Source organism: Macrosteles quadrilineatus, unplaced genomic scaffold (genome assembly GCF_028750875.1).
Source record: "Macrosteles quadrilineatus isolate MER2022 unplaced genomic scaffold, UCM_ALF_1.0 Scaffold_2__2_contigs__length_208266976, whole genome shotgun sequence".
Lineage (NCBI taxonomy): Eukaryota > Metazoa > Arthropoda > Insecta > Hemiptera > Cicadellidae > Macrosteles > Macrosteles quadrilineatus.
In genome coordinates, this window is record NW_026542595.1 from 193,019,544 (window position 1) to 193,035,873 (window position 16,330).

A 16,330-nucleotide genomic window follows, 5' to 3' on the forward strand; every position below is an offset into this window, starting at 1 on the left:
TAAATAAAGATGCAAGTTTTTAAAAAAACACCCTGTATAAGTAAACAATCAATTTATAGAAGGGATTGAGATGCTTTTTGCAGGTTGTATACTGGCTAAGACCAGCAATTTATCAGCCAGAACCAAAAATTAAAACCTTTATGATCAAGGCAGCTTGTTCTATTTTTGAACCATCAAAGGTTTGTCAACCTGTGAATTGACTTGCGAGCACGATAACTTCTGTTGGAGTGTTGGCGAGGTGTTTTTACAAAAAAAAAATCCTGAATCGAATTTACTTACTTACAGAAAAGTACCTGGTGTTGCAAACAGAGAAAAATACATAACATTAACCTTATCATACTTTTGTATAAACCTAAGCTCAATTATTAAAAAAAAAAACGCTAAGGCGTTTTGCAGTAATGACGTAGTATATCGTCTATGGAATTAAAGCAACATCTAGGAAACAAGACAACTGGACGTGGTGTAGAAACAAATCGCTACAATACATCTCAGTTTGTCTTCGACAAGTAAGATTGTGCCGTGTATCTTGTGGACAGTTCGGCAAAGCAGGGTTACATGGACGAGATTACGTTCCTTGTACAACAAAACAATGAGTTAATGGCTTGACTGTTGCAATACAGAGTGTTACAGTAGTCTCAATGAGTAGGGAAATTTCCTAGTGATGGAGGAGCAGTGTTTTTCAATTGAAAGTTTCGTTTGATTTCTTTTTTTGTGTTACATTAACTCGTCACTACAGGATCTTATCTCAAAACATTAAAAAATACAAATTAAGGCAAATACAAAACCTATAAAAACATTTCAAGCGATATTAAGAACAATGACATACTTAAACACTTGCAATTACACTTGCTCTTTAATTGATAAATTTGATTATGGAAATATCTTGATGTGTACAATCTTAAATTATCAACGGTTTATTTCATTTATGGCTGTTAATCAGCAGTAAAATGAGAGCCTGGGTATAAAACAAGTCAATTTTCTACATTCACCCCAGATGCAGTTCTAGGTAAGTATGGTGGTGTTCTTTCTAATACAAATCCCTCAAAACTAGAATTGCAAAACCTATTTCCTTAGTAGTTTAGTATATATTTTACTCGGCAGTGCTAATTGAATATATTTTATGTAGATTAAGTTGTCACGAGGAGAAAGATGACAACAATTGTAAGACTTCTCACAAGCTTCAAACCCAGCAGCAGAAATTACAGAAAGCCCCCGTGTTGATGTTTCCGTTTGGTTCTCACTCAACTCTCCATAAGTGATTAAAACTTAACTCGTATATTTTTTTCAGGTGTTCAACGACCAGTTCGATAACCCTTACAGATGGAGGCTCAATTGATTGTCCTTTTTGTGATCACATTTGGGGTAAACTTCTTTTGTAAATAATTGTTGTTTTGTTTAATTTTTCTACCAAATTGGCTGCATTTAAGTATAACTTGGCTGTGTTTATGTATAACTTTATGTTTCTTTTCTCAAACACATAAAAACGTAATTATAATTGCCATCTTTCTAATGGCCAATCACTGTCACTTATGGTTAATACACAAAAGTCACATTGTAGAGATATAGTTATAGATATTTTTTTTTATTACTTTAGGCAGTGTCCAAAGCAGCGACGGAAACAGGACTACCTAGAGGACTTTTACCTGTTGATTTACACGATCCTGAAGTTATTCAGGCAAAAGAATTTCTCGTAAAACTGCACAACAGAGATTTTCATCAAGAGAACGTTGAGATACTCGTAAAAAAAGCGTTGAGACAGGTAAATATTTTAAAACTATTTTTTATGATCCTTGGAAGTTATAAAATCAGATATACATCAAGCAAATAGTTTTATGCATTATTTTTCCTCCTGAATTGTTATTCAAAGTATTACTAGGTTACGTTCCTTATACAGTCAAACAGTTCTAAATCCAGTCATTAAAGGACGATGCGCATTTCAGAGCTTTAAAGCCCTATCTTCAGGTCCGTGGATACATTTATTCATCTTGCAGATTCGGCAAAAATTTTAAACATTAAAAACACATAACACTAACACATAATTCATTACGGTACATGTGCCGGCCGGCTATAGATCCCGACTCAAAAAAAATGTTGATGAATCTGCAAGATGAATTAATAAATGTATCCACGGACCTGAAGATAGGGCTTTAAAGCTTTGAATTGCGCATCGTCCTTTAGTGACTGGATTCAGATCTGTTTGACTGTATAAGGTACGTAACCTAGATAATACAAATAGTTTTATGGTTTTTGTTATGTTTTCTGATGTCGAAGAAATCAGAAAGCGTTTCTTTGTTATTGTTTAATCAGAACTATCAGAAATAATACCCCCCGACGCAGCAAACCTGCAGACTAAGCAAATTTCCGTTTGCCCGATTAGATTTTCAGTTAAATCTATTTGAATAACATTACGTGTAACAAGTACCTAGGTTTATTGCTATGTAAAACATGAATTATCCATAAAAAATGACCCTAATGATAAGATTTCATTTTTCATTACTTGCAGTGTAATGAAGTGTTTTTTTAGTAAAATATAAATAGCTTAGTTCATATTATTTTTATGCCATTTATTATTAGTATTATTTCCACATTAATTATTATTATTTATTTTTTATTTAGGCATATTATTTTTGAATACAATTTGTATATGCCAAGTTTTTGCTACTTTCCAAAACCTACTAGTTTCTTCATTCAGTTTAACTAACCCATATTATATTATTTCTATGGAATAGCTTACACTCTGTAAAAATATTTGTTTCAAGTAATCCAAAATTTCTGTTCCTTATGTTTAAGATTGTTGCCCTCCGGCATCAACAACATCTCCATATTGTTTATTTGGATTACAATCTCATTTCAAATGGCAAGGTAAGCAAATAAATGTAACTGAATTAATCAAGGACTTATATACCTAGTGTGTAGGGATTCAAACACAAATGCATACTAATTGCATGAAACAAACTATACACTTTAGCCTGACCAAAGAAGTTATATTGTACAGGGTTAAGAACTTAACTGATCCAGCAGTTATATTTCAGAAACAATCTTTATTTTGTGAAACCATTAAATGGAGAAATTATTTTCTTATGACATAAAAAGAATATAAATTTTACTGATTCAAGTTTTTAAATTGCATATGCGTTTTAAAACCATCATAAATTACGAGTGTTTCTATAATAACTTAAAGTTAGATGCCATATTGGAAAATGTCATAAAAAAAAGTTTAATTCATATTCATATTTAATATCATATTGATGGCATACGAAAACAATTTAGTCCAAGCTCTCCATTTAATGTTTTATCAACATCTAATAGTTTTTTTTTTAATACTAATGGTAGCTCAGTTATGTGTTCACCTTCTATTAAGTGGTTTGTATCCGTCAGTTTTACCTTATTGAGATAATAATAGTTGGGGAAATTATTATGGTTCGCTAATTTTCAGTTTTATTATTCTATGACTCAGTCAATGTTGTACAAATTTCCAAGTTGGATACAATGATATCAAAGTTCCTTAGTTCAAGCGGTATCAGTGAACCTATATTTTTTTACGATCAATTTCTGAAAAAGTAATTTTAATACAAAGAAAACCAGTTTTAATTCAAAACAGATCCACAAACAATAATTTGGGTTAACCTAGAGTTATTGTACTCAATTGTCAACCGCTATATAAAAAATATCTAAAAACCTCGTGTAAAATACATGTATTTTATTTTATATTTTTGTATTTTATTTCCTATTAACATTGTAGGGTCTATTAACGGAACAATGTGTCTAAAACAATTTACAAACATCTATACTTGAATTATTCTTTTTCAGATGATTTCTAAATGCCTTGCAGACGTATTTTTCGATCTTCACGACAAGTTACACCTAATTAATATGCCAGTTCCCCGGTGCCAAGTACCATACTAGTTATAATTTCAAAAATATCTGTATCTTCTTTAACAAAAAAATTGTCATTATAAAATAATACTATTATAAACTATAGGAATAAACAAATTGGTTATAGGTAACTAAGATATTTTTTCCTTTACGTGTTTTATACTATGATTACATGCATTTGTTACTAACCTCTATCAATTTTACAAACACAATTATCAACATATAATATTTTACATGGGTTTCCATTAAATATCCTAAAAATAATTTAAAAGTAAAAAATAAAAAAAATAACACCCAAAGCATTTGGCTTTGAGACCAAACAAGGCAATCTTAGGGGTTTTTCAAAATTGGGGTTTTAGTTTCTAATACAACTATTTATACTGTTCCAGTCTACTCTACCTTTTTGATTTTTACTGAGCTTTGTGTTCTTTGTTTTGTTTTGAGTAATATTACAGTTGGCTTTTCTGCTGAGTACTTATCAGTTACTGTAGGTTTACCCACTGTTTCTTTGGGTGACGTATTTATTATTTAATATTCGTAGTTTCTTTGAACCCAATCCATTTTTTGCTTTGTAAATCAGATACTTTTACGTCTATAATTTTCCGCGAAGCTGTAAAGCTATTATTTCGCCAGACGTGTGAATCACTGCTACAACTTCGTGCGTATCCGCCGGGGATTATACGGGCGTATGTTGGTGCTGGATTATTCTCTACCAACGGTTGTATGTCACTAACTGGATTAATGAGGGTGATTCATGATCACCATGGACAAAGTATAACTACAAGAGGGTGTTTCGTTTCGGGTAATAACAGAACCACAATTATGTTGCATTCGGTCATGAGTACGTCCTATTATTATTATTTTTAGTCTAATGAGTACAAACGCTGAATAAAAGCATAAAGTTACATATATAAGCCACATATTTTTTTTAATATCATGGGTAGAAACCTATAATGTTGGTAGTAGGCTTTTTACGTCCCTCTATCCACATTTCATGTCCAACACATGTGCTAATGTCCTCTACAGCGTGCGTTTACAGTTATATTACAGCTGTTAGCATAATGAGATGGCTTTTACTTTACATCTCAGCTGCAGTCCAATACGTGTTACAAACATTGCATTGTTTCACAACAACTAAAGAGGTATTAAATCGTTTCAATTGCTTCAAACATATGATTCAGTGTCGTACATTTTATATTTACAACTTAAAGCTGTAACATTGATTTATATTATTTTTATAACGATTGATATATAAGATATTAGTTTTTTATACATTTTTTATAGGTTGCAGATATTTTGATAAAATGTTTAGCTGAAAGTTGTTTTTTATATTGCAATCTGATCGATGTTATACTATAAAAATTTCATCCATACTTGTAATTGCCCTTGAATATAAAAATGTAATAAACATACAATAGTAGTTTTCGTTACTAGTCCCTAAATTAGTTTTTTTTGGGGGGACGATATCGTGTTTAACGGACGAGGTGATTCGATTTAGTCGCAAAAAACATTTTAGGACGAGTTACGAACAATATTTTTTATTACATTGTCATATATTATAGCAGAAAATGCTGTCACTACTCCAAAACACAGTAACACTGAATGAATTAGGTTATGTATGAAACAAACAAAGTTTGTTTATATATTATTGAAGCATTTTAAAGGATCAGAAGAGCTGATTATTTGTTTTTTCCGATAAGCTTTGACGTAACCTTATCTCAAAAACAGTGTAATTTTCATAACACTGTCTCAAAAACAGCTGTCTTGCTGATCGTTTTGAGTCCTTATATTTTTACGGACTAGTCCGTAAAACAGTACGGACTTGAATCATATGGTTATGTCAAAACTTATCTCAAAAACAAATCAACTGTTCTGATCCTTTAAAATGCTTCAACAATCACAAACAATTGTTTTGTATTTTCTTCTATAATATATGTCAATGTAATGAAAAATATTGTTCGTAACTCGTCCAAAAAAGCCTACTTTAGGGACTAGTAACGAAAACTACCATTAAGTTTGGGCTGGGTGTAAAGTGAGTTATGTGCAATATTGTTACTGACTAAGATAACACTTTTTTTACCAGAGCCGTTGGACTAAGGCCAGCTTTAGAACAGGTTTTACTTTTACATGGTTTTACTTTCAAACCATGAAAAGCTACTGCCTTTTCTGTATGTTGTATTAAACAAACGATTAAAGTTCTATTAACACCCAAAACAATTTACTTCGAAAGCATTTGATTTAGGTGTATTTTACAAGAGTGGTAGCAATTCTTCTGACTGTCACTCAATAAGTTGAATACCTTGATACTTGATATTGACAAGATCATTACAGCTGGCTTTGCAGTTGACACATTCAACCTCAGCTATTTTGTGACAGCTCTATGAGAAACTGACAAGCATTTTACTTGCAACATGATAAGTCGTCTTGTATTCTGTAATATCTTCTTATTTAAATGTTTCTAATACTACATAATGTTCTTCTTGTCTTTCAGACTTTGCCTGATTTCTTAAATTACATTATGTAGAAAACAATAATGGTAGTTCATTTTAATAGATAAAACCGTATTTTATAATATTATAATACATAACGATATTAAACGTTGTAAATGTTTTTATGTGTGTAAATATAATTTTATCTCGGGTAATTTAAGTGTATTGATAATCAGCAACACTCTACAATATCATATTGAACAATATTTGTATTTCCTAGTTGATTAGGAAAGAATAGTCTTAGCTGAATCTTTGCAGAAATTGAATGTGGTTATTACAGAATCTACTATACATGCTGTATTGATTTCACAAACCAGTTGATCAGGTCATGAAAATGGGGTGTTATGGGGTTTTACCATTAACATGCTAATACCAAATTAGCATTTTGTTCATCGTGTTGAGGTTAAAGAAAAACTTTTTTTCTACATTAAATCATTGTTGTTAAAAATGACGGTAGAAAGAATAATAAACAGTACGGTTAAAATTGTCATGTTTTTTTTAAGGAGAAAAAGAGAATTAATGTAGAAGAGAATTAATGAAGAAGATAATTTATTAAATAAAAAAATAGTTTTCAAATAAGGATTTTTATGTAAAGTTAAAATCAATGAAGAATATTTTCAGCAATTGAAATTTAAATTGCTTAGTGTTTTTTTATTATTTACGTGTACAATAAAATTTATTATTAAAGGTTTACTATAGTCAATACCCAAAAAGAAGGGAGAAATGTAGAGCTCATCTTTCACATTACCAAAGCCCTAAGCGACTCTCCCCTCGTGCAATATGCCAGGAAGGACATTGATCTAAGAACAGATGCAATCCATATCCTCAGTGCACATCAGCAGGTTCCTTAAAATCTCCTCTAGAAGAATTTCCGATCACTTTTCGACAAAAACCTCACGTTTGTCAAAATTATTTAAAGTAAATGGAGACCATGTATATAAATCGGTAGGCCTATGTAGGGGGTATGTTTAAATCTGCGTATTCATTGGATTTTCTTCGACAGCTTATAAGGTAAACTGGGTACTGTATTTATAGAGCTGTACTAAATATACTTATAGCCTTATCAAATTCATAGCTTTATTAAATATACTTACAGCTCATTCATATCCATCTTAAAAAATGACTAAAGTAAGCCTTTATAAATCATATTTATTTCAGTTCAAGAGCTATGATTTAGAATAGATTTTTTTTTTGAGAAAATAACTATTAATATCATCGTAAGGACCAACGTATTTTCAGATCACGTCTTTTTAATTATTGATAACAGCAGTTTTGGAAATTTTTTCAAAAATATTATCAATTATTAAGAAAGAAAATAAGTTAAATCCAATAATGGCTCAATGGAAAACTTTTATTACAAATTTGCACTTAATTATTTGGGTATAGCAAATGATTATTTGGGGTTATACAATTTTGATATAGTTAAGCTCCATAGGTGAACGCTGATAAACCAGGAATAGTATTTTTGGTAAAACTATTACGTAGGTTGATTTAGTGAGAGTATTTGATAGAAGTAATTGTTCAAATGAAGAATATTTCCCTAGTTTGACTTCAGTAGTCCCGGATGTTTATAGGTTAGGTTAGGTTAGGTTAGGTTAGGCTAGGCTAGGCTAGGTTAGTTTAGGTTAGGTTAGGTTAGGTTAGGTTAGGTTAGGTTAGGTTAGGTTAGGTTAGGTTAGGTTACCAACCTTTAGGCTAGGTTAGTTTAGGTTAGGTTAGGTTAGGTTAGGTTAGGTTAGGTTAGGTTAGGTTACCAACCTTATTTGATTAGGATGCATAGATATGGGTTTAATCCTTAATAACTGTTACAGTACGGAAAATGAACATCACGTAGTTTTAGCACCTAGCGAAGTCACAACTTTAACGGGTTCATAATAGTAGTAAAAATCCCAAAAGTATGTCGTGTGAGGTCGATGGGCAATAGCTAAAAAATGAAATGAAATAAAAATGAAATAATGTTTATTTCCCAACTGAAAAATACAGTTCGTGGTATTTTAAAAAATAAATTACACAATAATTGACTTAAAAATAACATACAAAATAATATTGTAACTAAATGGCACTAAGAAAAAAAAACCTTATCAACTTATATGGAAATTGTCTACATAGGCAGAGTCTTTGCGTAGACATGAGTTGTGGGTAATTTGTTTAATGAATGGGAAAACTATTTTTGGAAGTAATTGTTATCACGTCTGGACATAAATGTTGTCTTGCTTGGAACTGGACTACGATATTTCTCTGAACTAAGGAGAATCTAAAGTACTTCTGAAAAATCAAGTGATGGGTTGTAGTAGCTAGTACATTATATAATAGTGAATTATATGTTAGTTAAAATGTATAATTTGAAATGTATTATTTGTATAAGAATTAAACCACTTAATATTTCTAAACAACGCAGAAATGGACTTGTGGAAGGTTCACCCTGAGGAAAAGCTTAACTCTAGGTAAATATACAGATTAAAAGCTTTACGTGTTTTTATTTGACTTGTTTTACAAAACAAGTTTATACATCTAAAAAAGTAATGTTCACTCATATTAGATTAAATAGTATTAAATCGTGGAATCTTAATAATTGTGTGTTTAATTTTAAGGCAGACATTTGATATTCTCAAGTTTATTCATCGTGTTATTAATTCACACACCATTGTATACAAATAATTCAACGATATAGGTATAAATATAACAATGCGAGCCTCACGCAACCTATTTAAACCTAACCATGGAAACTGACAAACAGATGTTATCACAAAGGCATTAGATTAAAAGCATTCTTGTTTTAGTGATGGGATGTAGCGATAGCTGTCATGTCATAACGCTAAATCGATTTGGCTTTTAGCTTTGTTAGATAATTAGTACCGTTCTTGTATACATTTATAAAATATTTTACCTACGACCGTTTTTTAAAGTAGCCATTTCAGTTCAGTTCGTAGAATTGACAAGTTTCACTTAACAGCTGTTTACTTTCATATCAGCATAGTTTCTTTTCATATCAACACAGGTAACGGACCAACGAGGTTTAAGTATTGAGAGAAAAGAATTAGAATTGTAATGCTTCGAACATCAACTAATCAGCTGATCAGCTGATCAGTTGACCAATTTAATTGTTGATCTGATTTGTTCCTGTTGATACTCGCGTATTCTTAACCTAAGTTTGTGGAAGTTAAAGGAAGGTAGATTAAACTGATTTAATAATGTAAGTTAGTGAAAGTGAAGTTGACGAGATGGAAATGAGAGAACAAACTGTTTATAATATTCTATAATATTCGATGCTGAGATCTAACTGTAAATTAACTGTTTCACTATAATCATTCAGTTGTCAAAAACAAAATGCAAAGGATGCTGCTAGCAAAACACATTCCCTGAAAAAGGTAACGTTTTTTTTTAATGAAGTTTTACAAACACGTAATTACAGGAAATCAGCTGATTATACAATAAGTCGTTGCATCACTTTCCTTTCATTGGCACTGTCAATAAACGAAAACATAACCTCTCTAAGAAGTAATGAGTAGTGATTTTTAGTAATTAAAAACCAGATTGTTAGTAATGAAAAAACTGTCGTAGGTAAAGTAGGGTACGCAACTCGCGTTAATAGTCTTTACGACACTCGTAGAAGTTTTTAAGGCACGAGCCTTATTGTTGCGTAAACTACCATTACATAATTGTATGTGCAATACCTAAGTGTACTTGTTCCCAGAACACATAGCCAAATTATACAGAAATGATGTAACAAAAGGAAAATCTTAGTATGTATATTGCAAATTAGTATTGTTTAAAGATATAGTTGTGTGAGGCTAGATTTGCAATTAATACTTTGTGTTAAATATAAGTATTTCCTAAATAAAAAATTATTTAAACGAAATTGCATCCTTTGTTGATAATTTTCATATATTGAATATAAATTGGCTCAATACGAAGAGGGTCCAATTACACTGCAATCTTTGAAACCACCCCTAAAAGAAGGGTTTGCTCCCTAGTTTACATCCCACATGTGTTGGCTGCAACCCTACATATATCACTATGTATTGCTTCTTGATGCTAGTGACATAAAACACGAATTCTTATTTTGATATTTTCAAAACAATCTTTAAAAAATAAACTAAAAAATACACCTGTTTTTGGCTTTCATTGCATATCCTTAGCCTACTTATATCTAAAAGACATTCACTCTTTTTGGATGTTAACTTTAAATTGGTTATGTTGTATCTAAAATATCAAGAGATCGTATCTTGGTTACCAAGGATCAATTACGTCAAGATTTTAGTTACTATTATAAAGGTTATACGGAATTCTTGGTATTCCATTTTCAATAATAACAATAACTATACATAAAAATCATCCAGAACATCTGATTTACACGTGTTAGCCATATAAGAAGGGTTGCTGAATAGCTAAATAATGGGTTATTACCTATTATGAACTATTATTTGTTGTATACTCCAAACAAAGTTAAACTTGTTTGGTGTTTATATTACTAACGTTCTATGTTAGAGTAATATATGAGAAGCTAGTTGCAAAACTAAAAGCTATACTATAAAAACAACGTACCTCCTTTAAGTACTTGATTGAGTTATATTGATTATGTGATTAATATAATCAAGATTTATTATTATATATTTTTTATTGTATTAAAAATTATTATCATTTATTATTAAATATTTTATAATTATCGCTATATTTTTAATATTGAGTAGACCTACAATCCAATTATTTAGTACATATGTTTCCTATTTAAATGTTATTTTCTAGTAGATAATCATAATTTATTTTGAAGATTTTTACATTTTTTGTACTAAGTTAGGTAACAATGATTTATCTATAAAGTAAACTTCATCATGTGAGCCCATCAATCTTGTCAGAATGTAAGTCGTGTGGATTTAAAATAAGTTAAAGTATTATTTAAGAATTAAACCCGATAAAATCACACTGTTTGTTGAGAACACTAAAAATAAATAAGCTATTAAACGGAGAATTTTTGTGAATGAAGTATAGGTTCCAACACAGCAAAATTTAAATTAAAAAAAGAAACAATTGTTATAAAGAGAGAAAACCCCATTAAGACTTTAAAGGTTATATTCAAAGAAAACATAAGCCTAGTCTATCCTTTGCCTTGGCACGAATCTCATATGAATTACAAATAAGGGATCAAGTGTTTAGTAAGGTTTTGTTGTCTTTAAAGTTGTTTGTTACTCTAAAGTTGTTGAGTTATTCTTGAAATAAGGTCTTTAAATAATTAAAGATATAATTATATATTTTATCATTTTAAAATCTCAATTAGGTTTTATATTTATTTTTGTAACTAAACAATACTGAATCCCCCCTCAGGTAAGCTAATTCATAAAGTTGATTGAGAAAGACAAATATAATTAAGCATTTGAAAACCAAATTATATTTTTTGACATGCAGTAAGTAGGTATAAGTGTAAGTCAGTTTAAAAACTCAAAATTGTTCAATTCAGGTTGATCCAAAAGATAATTTAAAAGCCCATATGTTTGTTTGAAATTATTCAATCAAACGAGAATATCTGTTGGTCAAACCAGTAACAAGATAATCTCTATATGTCAGTATCGAGAAGCTTAAAACATTTGTGGTTTGTTTTATTGAAAAAATACAGTAGATATAAAAGAATAATTGTTTTGCTTTGTCGTGCTTTAATATTTGTGATATTTGTGTTCCTGATGTGATATTTTCAGGCCTACGCACAGGCCCATGTGGGCCTATTCCATAAGTACGGAAAATTTCAAATTACAAATGCTGTACCTACTGTAATGTTTAATTACTCACTGATTTGTTAAAAATTTTTTTATAAAGAAATGTTTTACATTATTTTTATTTTTGATTTACAATTTTTTTGTTTTTGTTTCTTAATGAAAAGAAATAGTTAAAGCGATGTATATTAAACTAGCAATTTCTCAATAGTTCAACAACATTAAAAAGAATACTTCTTATTTTACAAATTTTAAACCAAGGTTGTTATCATTACCATTATTATTATTACCAAAGTACATTTTATCACTGCCCGTTATGTATTGCAGTATTTTTTCAAAGTGATTGACGTTTCATGCTTAATGATTAGCTTGATTTAAAAAAAAAACAAGAGTTTTATAGAATGTGTATTTACCACAGACTTTTCAGTTTAGTAAAGCCTCATATGAATAACGAATTTAGGATTTGCTGTTTTACAGGGAATTGTAGGTTATTTACGTTGTACCCTTGCAAAACATTGCAGTTTGAAAATTCTAGTTGAGTAACACTTTGAATTGGGTATTGTTTAAATTTATTGAAAATTATCTTCACGTACTAACTCCTCCGAGATGGATAACATTTATATTTGAACCTATTGATAATTGTGATATGCAAGTTACTTTAGTTTTTTTTATGTCACTGTTAATTATTTCTCATTTAGCTGTTATTAAATATGTTTTTCAATAAACCTGAAGTTCATAAATGTATTTGAATTTTGTAACCACCGTTTGCTGCACATTCCATGACAACTGACAAAACAGATGTTATCATGACATCAATCGATTGAAAGTGGCCATGTTTGTGGATTGGTGGGGAGATTAATATCATGTTTAGAGCCAGAGTTTCGTAAAGATTGTTTTAGATTATTTAACTGTTTATCATGACATAATTTTTTTTATTAAGTGCGGTTCCCACTAAAATTGGTAACAGGAAGATTATAAAATAGTTAATAATGTTTTTGAGATTAAATATTTTTTTAAAGATTATAAACCCCTCACTTGATAATTTAGTTATTTGAAATTATAATGAGACAAGTTACCATTGAACTTAAATGACACATATGATAGTATATGTATTTGCTCCATAAATTTTGCATTATAATTATTTATAAAAACAATAGTAGGACTGTATACAGTAATAATACAAAACATGTGTTTTTGATTATATTTTTAAAGATAAATTGACACTAAGCAAACTAAATTTAGGAACTTATATTAAAGCGAAATTTAATCTCGTAAACAGTTTTTTTACCCAATATATTATTAAAATACTTGGTTTTAATACAAAATTAGCTTACATATTGATTTGAGGCTAACATGCAAGTTAAATAAAACAGTTTTGTATTAATTGTTGTTAACTATGTGCATGTTAACTTTTATATAATTTTTAACATTATTATAAAAAAATAATATATTTAAGTCTGTTAAACCCAACGACCACATAATGTTAAACTATGCAATTAGGGAACACATTGGTTCGACAATTTTTTTTTGTGGTATCTAGTAGACTGGACGGGTGACACATGACGTTTAGGGACAATATTTAATTACCGCGATAACTAACACAGCAAACTACGGGAATAAATAATTATACACAATAGGCCTATAACCCCTAAGATTACTTTGAAATAGTTAAACAAATAAAAAAAATTGATTATTTTATATGATATGATGAAAAATATGATAGATGTTGATAATAACAAGACATTTAAAGATTTTTGAATTATAGAATTTTATATCATTATCATGATATAATGTATATACTGATTCTTATATTGTTTGTTTAAAAAAAAAATCCAGCAAATTTAGTTATAGTATGTAAGAAGCATAATTGATTTATTTGAATTGTTTGTAGTGGTAACATTGTTTTTTTTTCATTTCCCTCACTAAGTTTGATTTCATTCATAATTCTGTATCTCATGGCAGGCAAATCTCGTAGACATTGTAAGTACAAAATATTATTATCCATTATAATCTAGGAAAGTAAAATCTGAAATTTAAATTTGTATTAAAAATACTATTGAACATGGATATGGGAAAATAATAGTCACTGTTGGTTAACCTCAAATTCTAGAATATGTTAAATTAGGTTATAAGTATGTTAACTTGCAAAAAGCACATTGTACGAAAGAAAATGGTAATTGAAATTTATATTTAGAATAGTTATATTAGTAATATTTATGCATTTGTATATTTTTTTTTACAGACGAGTTCCTGTATTAAAATAGAGCTCTACGGAAGGCCATCTTAAAGTAAGACTGTTTCAATTAAATAATTATTTAGGACTGAGATACAGAGGTATAATTTAAGTAAATCAAAAGTATATATTTGTCACGATTTCATTTATTTTATTAATAAAATTTCAGTGATGTACACGGAAATGAAATGGCTTCTTTTTAACTTAGGCTACATCCTATTGAAGTTATATAGTTCTGTAGTATAAATTATTACATTTATACTTGTTTATTGGACCTTACGAGTATAAATATATGCGCAACTCTGCTATACAGAACAACAAAATATAACAAAAAATCAGGAAATCACTATGGCCTACTTTTAAAGTTTTAACCAAGCCTAATTTTTACTAGCCTAGAGTGAAATATTACATTACAGCCTAATTACTAAATGAGCATGAATTTATAGCAAGATAATTTCATAAATATGTCTAAATTTAACTTGAATTACCTTATCAAAGAAGAGCTAACATATGAGCTCTTATCAAGAGGACAAGATATTATCAACAATGATGTTCAGAGTTTAAGGAGGCAATTAAGGTTATGTCAAGACGTTCCAACAAATGTCATTAATTTGAAAGGGAAAATTATACTTAAAGATGAATTTGACACGATAGGAAACAAATTATATAATGTAGAGGAACTAATAGGTCAATGCAAGGAGACTAATAGCAACTTATTAGTAGCCAAAATCAAAGCTAAGCTAGCCCATTTAGCCTTAAGAATTTCACATATGAAACTGTGTAAACTAGAAGAATCCTTTACGAATAGACTTACTGACTTTGTGGATAAATTGCAAAAATCCACGTCGCAATTTGAAGCTATCCTAAATGACATCCCTCAGGAGGAGTTGGCGGAATTTGAAGAAAGGTTAAACACCTCTATTTTGGACGAAGAGGAAATCGACTCAGAGATAAATAAGCATGTTATTCACGGTAGACAAACATCTTCTACCCCTACCCAACATAACACACAGACACTGGAAGTCGTTCAAGATTTCAAGCCTATAGAAATTCCATTTAACAATCGCCTTGGTCCACAAGTACAACCACTAGCAGGCCCCTCTCAAGAGATTGTAAATGTATTCGGAAAAATTAAGAATCCGTTGGAAAATTATCTCCAAAAATTCAAGATCTGTAATGGACTAGAAATCTATCCTCTGCTTGACTTTTTAAGAAACCTAATAACCATCACCATCGAGACCAATCTTACTTCACACCAACTTTTTGAAATTTTGCCTACATATACTTCTCAACCGCTCACGAATAAAATATTAGAACACAAGAACACAAATCAATCAATAGACCGACTACACACAGACATTATAAATACCTTCATACCAATAACACTGAAGGAGAAACTGAAACAAGAACTTATCTTTAGACCACAAAAAACAAACGAACCGTTGTCAATCTACATAAATGAGGTCAAGACAAATCATCAAGTATTGAAGGGAAATCTCACTGAAGAAGAATTGGTTTGTTTCATCAAAAATGGCATCCACCCGGAAATCAGAAATAAATTAGTGTTTGAAAAAAATCCGATAACCTTCAGAGACCTAGACCAACTGTGCATAAACCTAAACAACGTTAATTTTAATGATTATGTCAGACACAATATGTTTCCTACAACGTCAAATACATCATCAGGACATATGCATAATAGGTCAATTGAAAATCAGGGAAATCATGGGTATGGACAAACGTCAAGTGGGACCTCATATCCACGAGACAGGGTTTGTTATAACTGTGCTAGACCAGGTCATACAGCAAGACAGTGCTTCAGAAAACCAAAAAACTCATAAACTTGGGAGGTGTAAGAACCGAACTTCACGTATCTTATCCTCCCAGAAAACAAAATGTTATTGATAATACAAACCATAGTTTCGCATTCAAAAATGAATTAAGACAACTAGTTAAAGGGCACAACAAATTAAAGAAACCTAGCATAACTAAAACCAAAGGTAAAACAATACATTCTTTACCATGCA

At 30.1% G+C, this 16,330-nt stretch overlaps 1 protein-coding gene across 1 annotated transcript; it reads left to right on the top strand.

Moving 5' to 3' along the window:
• The first annotated feature begins 905 nt into the window (after window positions 1-905).
• Window positions 906-4,007, top strand: LOC128987713 (uncharacterized). Its single transcript, XM_054408707.1, has 5 exons — window positions 906-1,006; window positions 1,289-1,362; window positions 1,595-1,759; window positions 2,791-2,862; window positions 3,811-4,007. The coding sequence occupies exons 2-5, from the start codon at window positions 1,321-1,323 to the stop codon at window positions 3,904-3,906; spliced, it is 375 nt and encodes a 124-aa protein (XP_054264682.1). The 5' UTR covers window positions 906-1,006; window positions 1,289-1,320; the 3' UTR covers window positions 3,907-4,007.
• Window positions 4,008-16,330: the final 12,323 nt, after the last annotated feature.